This window comes from Alligator mississippiensis, chromosome 3 (genome assembly GCF_030867095.1).
Source record: "Alligator mississippiensis isolate rAllMis1 chromosome 3, rAllMis1, whole genome shotgun sequence".
Lineage (NCBI taxonomy): Eukaryota > Metazoa > Chordata > Crocodylia > Alligatoridae > Alligator > Alligator mississippiensis.
Window position 1 is genome coordinate 18,291,440 of NC_081826.1, and position 10,158 is coordinate 18,301,597.

The 10,158-nt window shown below is 47.3% G+C and overlaps 1 protein-coding gene across 1 annotated transcript; it reads left to right on the forward strand.

The window, feature by feature from the left end:
- Positions 1 to 346: 346 nt before the first annotated feature.
- LRATD2 (LRAT domain containing 2) lies at positions 347 to 7,382 on the forward strand. The gene has a single exon (XM_019481760.2). The coding sequence runs from the start codon at positions 651 to 653 to the stop codon at positions 1,494 to 1,496; it is 846 nt and encodes a 281-aa protein (XP_019337305.2). The 5' UTR covers positions 347 to 650; the 3' UTR covers positions 1,497 to 7,382.
- Positions 7,383 to 10,158: the final 2,776 nt, after the last annotated feature.

Below are 10,158 nucleotides of genomic sequence, written 5' to 3' on the forward strand. Positions count from 1 at the left end.
GGGGAGTATCGCAGCTCCTACCCGAGGGCAGTGCCAGGTAGAGGTCCCTGGAGGGGTGTCCTAGCTCCTCTCCGAGGACAGTGCCTGGCCGGGTCCCTGGGGGAGTATCCCAGCTCCTACCGGAGGGCAGTGCCAGGTCAGAGTCCATGGAGGAGCGTCCTAGCTCCTATCCCAGGGCAGTGCTGGGTGGGGGTCCCTGGAGGGAGTGTCCCAGCTCGTGTGTGAGGGCAGTGCCAGGTGGGGGTCCCTGGAGGGGTATCCCAGCTCCTCTCCGAGGGCGGTGCCTGGCCGGGGTCCCTGGGGGAGTATCCCAGCTCCTTGCCGAGGGCGGTGCCGGGCTCGGGGCGGGGCGGACGCTGGAAGCCCCGCCGGCCCGGGCGCGGGACAGGGCCAGGACCAGGACGAGCGCGGAGGAAAAGGCGCGCGGGCGCTTTAAATGCTGGGGGCTGAGCTCCCGCCGGGGCGCCCGCACACGCCGCCGGAGCCAGCAGCCCTCCTTCCCGCCCTCCTCCCTCCCTCCCTCCTTCCTTCCCCGGTCTCCGCTTGTTGCTCAGCCCCGGCTGCAGGCAGGCGCCGGAGCCCGGCCCGAGAGCCGCCAACAGGTGCCCGGGCCGGCTCCCGCCCCGCTCCGCCCTGCAGCCGGGAGGGGCATGGGGAACCAGGTGGAGAAGCTGACCCACCTGAGCTACAAGGAGGTGCCCACGGCGGACCCGGCGGGCGCGGAGCGCGACGACGGGCCCCGCATCGGCGTCTCCTACATCTTCTCCACCGACGACGAGGAGCTGGAGCCGGGGCAGGAGGCGGGCGGCGGCGAGCAGCAGCCCTACGACCCGCGGCTGCACGAGCTGGAGTGCTCCGTCTACTACCGCGACGAGTGCATCTACCACAAGGGCTTCTCGCCGCCGGACGCCGCCGCCGCCGACCTGAGCACCTACAGCGCCGAGCACCTGCTGAGCCGCTGCCAGCCGGGCGACCTGGTGGAGTTCGTGTGCCCGGCGCAGTACCCGCACTGGGCCGTGTACGTGGGCGACTTCCAGGTGGTGCACCTGCAGCGCCTCGAGGTGCTCAGCAGCTTCCTGACGGACGCCAGCCAGGGCCGGCGGGGCCGCATCGCCAACGCGCTGTACCGCTACCCCGCGCTCAGCCCCGCCGCCGTGGTGCGCAACGCGCTGGAGCAGGTGGGCTGCAAGGAGCGCGAGCTGAGCTGGCGCAACTCCGAGTGCTTCGCCGCCTGGTGCCGCTACGGCCGGCGCGAGTTCAAAATCGGCGGCGAGCTCCGCATCGGCAAGCAGCCCTACCGCCTGCACCTGCGCCTGGGCCAGCGCCGCGCACACACGCTCGAGTTCCAGAGCCTGGAGGACCTCATCATGGAGAAGCGCCGCAACGACCAGCTCGGCCGCGCCGCCGTCCTGCAGGAGCTGGCCGCCCACCTGCAGGCCGACGAGGAGGACGGCGAGGAGGAGGAGGAGGAGGCGGTGGAGGGCGGCAAGCAGTAGCCCCCCGGGGCCGCGGGAGGATGCGAGGGTCCCGGCGGCGCTGGTAGAGGGCAAAACTCAGGGAGACGTGGCCCCTTGCGTCGGCCAGACCCGGTGCCCATGCTTTTCAGGTGCTTCCCCGGCATGATTTCCACCCGTCTGGCGCTGCTACATGGCACCCACGATTCAGGTGCCAGCTAGGTGTAGTGCTCCCTGGCACTGTTTTCACTTCCCGGACAGGCCTGGTGCTGCCTGGCATCCACCGTCTTCAGGTGTCAGCCAGGCCTGGGGCTCCCTGGCATTATTTCCACCTGCCAGTGAGGTTTGGCACTACATGGCACCCATGATTTTAAGGTGACAGCCAGGTCTGGTGCAACCTGGTGCCCATGGTTTTCAGGTGCCAGCCAGGCCTTGTGCTCCCTGGCACTGTTTTCACCTCCCAGTCAGGCCTGGTGCTGCCTGGCATCTACAGTCTTCAGGTGCCAGCCAGGCCTGGGGCTCCCTGGCATTATTTTCACCTGCCAATGAGGTCTGGCACTACATGGCACCCATGATTTTAAGGTGACAGCCAGGTCTGGTGCTACCTGGCACTGTTTTCACCTTCCAGTCAGGCCTGGCACTCCCTGGCATCCACAATTTTCAGGTGCCAGCCAGGCCTGGCACTACCCAGCACCTACTGTCTTCAGGTGCTGCTCGCTTCAGTGGGAGCTGAGGCCAACTGGCACTTAAACAGGAGCCAGCTGCTGGCAGGGTGCAGCCCTGTAGCCTGCACAGGCAGGATTCATTGTTGTCACTGGCAGTTCATTGATTTTTTTTTTTTTATTCCCTCCCCCCCTCTTTTTGTAGTTGAGTTCCTATTGATATCATGGCAAGGGGCTCCTGACTTGGCAGGAGACCTTTGTGGCTTCCCATCCTCAAAGGGATGCATAACTATGAAGATGAAATGGGGTTTGATGCATCCGATAATGTCCTATTTGAGGGAGACTCCCTTCCTCTCTGTATGGTTGGCTTTTAGGTACAGTAGGACTGGTGAATTGCCCTGAAGGGGTGAGGGAGAAAATCCAGCAAGCCTGGATGTAATCGGGACTCTAACTCGTGCAGTGTGATGTGTTTAAATGCCAGTGCTCATGATGCCCTTGATCTTGCTCCAGTAAAGTTAGTTGGTTTCTGCGGGAGCAGGATTTGGGGCCTTGAAGCAGGTCCTCAGTTACCTTAATGTATTCAGAGAAGTTAGAGTGGTGAGGGGTGGTTTTATGTTCTGGCCAAACTCCAGAGGCTCCAGCTGGTCTGAATGCTGGATTTGGTCTGTTTTGATGCTGTGGTGTGCATAGAAGTTTGCAGAAGCTTTTAATCATCAGGAATACAACCTGTGTGAGATGCCACTGGCTTGCATGTATGGCCCAGTGGTTAACTGGTAAATCTCAAATGGTGATATCAAGGGGGCGTTCTACAAAGGTTTCACCCCATAGTAAGCAGGGCTAAATCAGGAAATATTTGGGAGGGGAAAAGCCCCATGTTTAGAGCAAGGGAAGGAAATAAGTTCTCAGACTGGGAAGTGCATTCAAACCTGGGGAAATTCTGTTTTCTCTTACTACAAGTAAATCCCTAATGAGGAATCAGTTTGAGGTTCTGTTTTCCCCTTGTTAAGTTTTCATGGTACAGAGCTGAGCAGAGGAAAGAGGAAGTAGTCATCTTTTGTGCGACCCATCTTTAAAGTGGCTTGAATAGCCTTGTCAACTAAATTAAATGTGTGTGGAGGGCAAAGTATCACCTGCCTCTCACATTCCCCACCTACTTCTATATGGAACAGTTTCTTTTGAACTCTTATCTCTACTCCTCCCTCTCATTTGGGTTCACAGTAATGCCAGATCTTCATTGTAAGAGTCTTAAATATTTTTTGGTGTATGCTGCTTCTGTGGACTGTTAATATATGTTCTTCCAACCCCCCCTTTAAACCCACGGCTTTAGAAGCCAGCTTGAGGATGAGCTGGAGTTCATTTATAGAGTGGAAATTAATAGTTTGAAGGAAACTTAGAGTATAATTAAGCAGTGTATTAAAACTAATTGTTTTCCCTGCAGTTGTTTACTTTGCTGCTTGCAGCATAGCTGAACACAGCAATCTCTGTTTCTCAAGATTAGAGAGAGAAGTCTGTCAATCACAAATAAGCAAATACCCACTTTGAATAATTAAGACTATAAAGTAGCTTTCATGTGTATGAAAAGAAAACGGGATCCAGATAGATTTTCATTATTAAGACTTAAGTCCTGCCTTCCAAAAGAAAATACTTTTTTGCTAGGAAGAAACTTATTTATGGGGGCGGGGGGTACAGGTTAGGGTTACACAACACACTGTACCTTTTCCCCTTAAATTTCCATGTTTTATTTTTGGTTTTGGAATGCTTAGCTTCTAAGGAGAATTTGTTTAACATAAAACTCCTTTTATAATGCTGTAGCTCAGGCTTCTGTACTGTTTTTTCCTTTCCTGAATATGCAGTTGAGTCATACTCTAGTTACTGTGATCAGTAAGCACACATGCTACACTGCTCAAAAAGTATGAGAATTATCCACACCTTAACTGTGATAAGGTTAACATGTGGCTGTCGGCACACTTTTACTAACTCTGCCACCATTAAAGTGTTTAAGGCTGAACCTGTCACTGATGCTTTCCTAAACAAGAATGAAGGGAAGCATTTTGATCTATCAAGTTTTATTTCAGAAGGAATAAGAAAGATTTAGGATTAAATCGAGACCACAAACGCATGTTTCGCTGCTGTTCCTTTAGTCCTGAAATCTTTTACATAACAAATATTATTTCGCTATGTAATATATGGATGTAAAATAATATTTTCTTACAACTATTTTTGGAAGCTTAAAAATAATTCCATCATAAGAATCTTACATTTTTGAAAGTAAGTTGTTATGCACATTATTTTGGATGGATTTATTTTTGTCATCGGTGATCTAAAGTATATGCTAGGTCATACAATGTAGGAACAGCTATAGATGTCAAATATTATGTATCTACAGGGTACTGAACAGTAAGTTAGTTGTGAAAATATTTTCCTTCCCCCCCCCCCCCACTTTTGTGTCTGAAACATCAGAAGAGTATAACATTTAAGCATCTCCTCCTCCTCTTGATGCATCTCAGATTCTGTTCTGATTATTTAAAAACAAAAAACCCTGCTCCTTTCTGGAGGACGGAGAGCAAAGCCTGTTACAATCTAAGTGAAGCAGCTTTATTGTTTCCTACAGAGCTTTGTGTACCGCTGGGCCCATTGCAGTCTAGTGTAAATTGCATCTGATCATGAGGCCAAAGAGTGGAATAGCAGAGCTCAAGATGCCTTCCTAAAGTGCAGTGGGGAAGCTCTTCCAAAAGCCAAGCCCACAAGAGAGACCCTTAACAGCTCCTTCTTGCTGGAGTGCAGAACTGTTTATGCTGTGAAACCTAGAACATCCTGTCTCTTCTTTTTCTGCACCTGGAATGAAGATGTGCTTGCAGTTAAAATGTACAGCTTGCATAAATGTGACTTACAGAAGAGTTTTAGGAAATGGGGGTTTCTACTGTCTCCTATTGCTCTGCTTTCTTTGTTTGTTTGTTGTTTGGTTTTCTTTGTCTTTTTAAAGGCCTGAAAGGTATGAGTAAGGTAAAGCGAGCAACAAAAATAGCAACTACCTGCAGTATCATGTCTGCTCTGCCTGGTATTATAAGATAGCTTTGGAAGTGGGCTGAGTCATATTATGATCTCACACCTTTAATTAAAGGGATGTGGTTGTTGAATGTTTAACAGGAATATCCTTTTCCCCCCAAGAATTGATTCAAGCAGTGTTGTTTAATGGGTGTTAACAAGCACCAATAAAACCAGCTTTATGCAATCTGATTAAAAACCATTCTTATACTCTGGCTGAGCTTTGAGTTTTGTGGGTCTGCAGGAATACATAAAGAGCATTGTAGTTGCTCACCTCGCTCTTGTGTGAGGCAGCGTCTCCTCCGCCCCGTGTTACTTCCTATAGAATCTACCTGGGCAGACTAGACTTGTATTTGTAATATTTTTATGTTTAAAATCTCTTGAACAGGCGTTTTGTCCAGTCCTTCCAGACTTTTGTTGTACCTCAAAGGGAGTGTGGAAATGAGTGGGTCCAACTTCTTAAGTTTTCCCCTGCAGGTCGCATTTAAATACAGGAAACTCAGGCCCGATCCTTCCACAACTAAGTGCCATTCAGCCAGGGTCTTAAGTGTGCACTTCCCTTTCAGCCTGTGCACAGCATGTTGAAATCAATAGGACTGTGCAGACCTTTGAAGTTAGGTGCATGTTTCAACTCCTTGCTGTATAAAGACCTGGAGGTCTGCACTAAGACCTGCACTGGGAAGGGAGGACATGATTTTTGCAATAATCTACTTGAGGGAGGGTAAAGGGAAATGTTCCCTTTAGGGCTTTAAAGCCGGCATTTCAACACCACTTTGTTTGTCTAGTCCTGTCACCACCTTTTCTAAACATTTAATACGCTTAAAGAAGAGTTGTGATTTTTTTTTTGTTTTTTTTTTTTTTTTTTTCTGCAAATGCATTATCATGCATGAATTCACTCAGGTGGGAATTCCCATGGGCACTGAGGGTACTACTCCGGTGGGTAACGTTATGCATGTGCTTAGGCTTGACAAGACTAGGCCCCAGCTGTGTTGATGTAGCTCCAGTTAGGAGATGCAGACAAGCAGTCTATTTCCCCAGACTGCCCATGTGTTCAAGGAAAAATGATTTTTCTTGAAAAAGGCCTTATGAGAGAACCTACAACTGCCCTTGGGTTAAAGATCTTTAAAAATATGATTGAAGCATTTATTTTTGATGGCAAGAAGGGGGAAATTAAATTTAGAACAACTTCAGTTTACCTTCATAGAGAATCGGGCATTGATAAAGTGTTGATTGAGAGCTACTCTTAAGGCTGTCCAGTGTGGCAGAATGGGGGTGTTCTTGACAAACAGTGCTAATGCATTAAAAAAAATATATATATTTTCTTAATTGAAAAGAATATTTTCTCCAGATTGAAATAATCCAGTCTGTGGGTCTAGCCTTTCAGCTCTGCACAGCTTTTACATCGGTGAGACATAACTCATTCCTCCTTCTTTAAATAGTTTTCAGATTTAAATGAAAAGAGATCCCCCCACCTTCCTCCTCCCCCAACCTGGGAGAAATATATTCCAAACTTTAAATGTGACGTGTTTTCTTCAGTCCTTCCAGAAGGCTCGTCCCTGGTGTGTGTGAGGTTTGTTTGTCAGGTGATTTGCCACCTGTGCTTTTTGACAATTAACTGCACCAACCGTAATTACAACAGCCATGTGGGAACAAATATTTTTGAGAGCAAAATTTTAATTTTATATGACAGATCAGATATGAATAACAAAGTAGATGTAGGAAATCAGTAGTTTCTAAATGCAATTTCTTATTCTTAAGGAATCTATCATTCAAGTACGTGTATTCAATCAACCAGTCTTAAGAGTTTAAGTGCAGTGATAAGGTCACTATCATTGAATGGGCATATGCTTTTAAACACATTTTTACTTGTGAATAAAAAAAAATTAAAAAAAAATCAGGGTAACTACAAACGCCAGTGGCTTAGACAGTTCTTCTCCATTAGTATAAAATTGGGAGTTTTCTTTACGCATACTTGAAGTTTTTTAATGTTGTAACACCTTCATGAAATCATCCACGATAACAAGTGTAATCACAACAATGATTTTTTTTCATGAGCCTTTTCTGTAAGTCGTCTCTTGTCAGTAAATGTTGAATTGTTAGCGCAAATATCTTTTCTTTTCCTGAGAAAGAAGTACAGACTATTGATTGTACCATTTCCTTCAAAATGAAGGGCATTGCATAGCAATTAAAAAGAAATAAAAGATTTATAATATCTTTTAAACATGTCTCATTTTATTAACCATCTATTTTCCTCTGACTTGTTTGAGAAATTGTAGTGTTTTGTGTCTCAAATTGCATGCAGCAGGTGCAACATGTGCTTTTCCAGGTGACTACATTACATTTCACATAAAAATCTTTGGTTGTATCCTAGCTGTCAAGGGAGAAGAAAACTAATCTCTCTGCTGTCTGAGATCATCATTTGGTCTCACTGACACTAGCTCCATTGAATCCAAGAATCGGGCCCATAATTTAATTTTAAAGGTGGGAAATGCATTCAGCAGATGATCATACAGCATTAGTTAGCAATCATGCATGTCCTGGCTGCCAACAATTATTAAAGGAACAGATGTACTTTCTGTGAGAATGAGAAATGGGAGCGCATTAGAACTTGCTAAGAGTCGATATAAAATCTGTATAACTGTTCAGTTTGTGTGATGTTTCATGTCACAGAAAAGCCAGGGCTGTTACTAGATCTCTGTTCTGCCCTCTGGTGAGAGCTTGGATCAGCCACTAAGTTTAATATTGAAGGTTATGAGGGTTATTCATAGTAATAAGACTGTATCCCTAGGGTGAGTGTTCCTAATTTGTCATGCCTTCTACTGTACATGTACACTGCTGACAATATGTAATAAGCACAGTATACTTGTTCCCGAGCATGACTTGAAAGCCGCTTGTACCTCACACGAACGGACTCCCTCTGCGTACACAAGACCAGCCAGAGGTACTTTATCTGTTGCAAAATGCATTTGGTTTTGCTCAATTTACTAACAGACCACTTAATTCTCTCAAGGGTTGAAGTTGTCCTTCCCAGTCTAGATAAAGTATCATAAATATGATTAAAAAGTAGGTTGCTGGTCTTGGGGTCAAGGGCCTTGACTGTGATTCTGACTGGCCTTCGGTCTGTGACTGTCACAGGCCTCTTGCGTGCTTTTAAGCAAGTTGCCTGAGGGACTTGGGTGTTGCAGTAATGAGCTTTGCAGTGTCTTCAGGGTGATTGGCTCTGTGCCTTCTTTGCAGATCTCGCCCAAACTGAGAAATGAAAAGGTGTTACGCACTTAAACATAGGTGTAAATGCAACGGCAGCAGCTACCGTGTTCTTTTAAAATGTATTTCACTTAGTACCTGTTTCATGTACAGTGCATAAACTGTCCTTGGAGCATGGGCTTGGATGCCCTCGGGCTGACTTATTTTTATGTAGCCCATGCAGTTTTAGGATATTGCCTTAACATGGCTGAAACAATGTCATCACCAACGCGAAGAGCTTGAAGGCCACCAGGTAGCATCGTATGGACACAAATCGCCAGTCAACAATGTTTCTCGTGCAGATGAGAGAACTAAACCCAGTTCTTCCATCCTGGGTCAATGCTCTAGATACTATGGGCACTTCTACACGTGCTCTGGTGGGGGGGTGGGGGGTGCTTTAATTAGAGCAGCTCCAAGACCCACTCTAATTAAAGCACTGCAGTGTTTCATGTATTGGTCCCCCTGTGCTTCAAAATGGCAGTGGGGGTGCTTGAACTAAAGCTTGTCAAACAAGCTTTAGTTAAAGTGCCCCTTCCTCCATTTCGAAGTGTGGGGATGCTGATACATAAGATGCAGGAGGCTGCTCTGTGCTGTAATTACAGCATGTTGGAGCAGCCTCCCTGCATGTCCATGGGTACCTTATAGTACTGTGTGGAAAGGGGGAGCTCATTGCCTCCGTGGCTCTATTTTAAAAGGTTTTACACATCGCTCCATCAGTTAGGTATACACTAAAAACACCTACCACCTTGCTTAAAGTCCTCCAGCCTTCTCTCTGTGGCTCAAAGGCTATTAGGCAGAAGCAGGATAGATTTGCACCTTAAAAACAGAAACTCCAGAAACAAAGTTACCTCAGACAGTTGACACTTGTAGGTTATAGGGCACTGCCCTGTAGCTCAAGTTCAAATCCCAGCTAGCTAATAGCTGTGAGCAAAGACTCTTGCTTCCCGGACATGCATCCTACTACCAGAAATGAGACTTGCAGCAAGACAGTTTAGGGTTCTTAAGGAATTAGGGTCCTTTTGGGGAGGCGTCAGCCTACAGTATGCGGGCTGGATCCAGCACATAGAGCGGCAGGGCTTTGCCTGTGCCTGTGCCTGTGCCAGGCAGCTACAAACCACTGCCACTCCCCCAAGTTCCTCCTTTTCCTGGCTGGTAGCTCCTAACTAGTCAAGCTGGAGTTGGGTTGTTCTGCCCTGGCATTTTTTTGAGGGTTTTGACCCCTGCTTTTGGGGAATGTCTATTTTAAGAGTCCCGATTCAAGGCCTCGGGAGCTCGGCTGAAGCAGGGTCTCTGCGCTCTGGGTCAACACTGGTGCTTAGACTTCTCAGTGCCTGTCCCCTGGGGGAACCATGAATGCTTTGGGCATACACTTAGGTGCTGGGGGAATTTAGGTACCTTCAGGTTACAGAGTAGCTGAATGGCACCTTGAAGATGTTGGTGAAACCTAGATGGACTGTGGTGCCTAAAAACCTATAGAAGTACTGAAGCACTTGTGAGGATTTGGACCTGTCAATATAACTAGACATTTTTTTTTTCTTTTTAAAGATATGGGACAAATTAGATGATACATTCAACATTAGAGAAACAAGTTGCTGAATATCCCGGTTGGAAACAAAGCTAAAGATATGCCATTCTCCTGTGGGTGTCTGAAGTGACAGTGCCCAGCTTCCCCTTTGTGCCGTCACGTGAGCATTTATCCAGGCTTAGGTGTTTACAATGGTCAGGTGCTTAGAGGCAGCCTAAGCTCGCCAGCC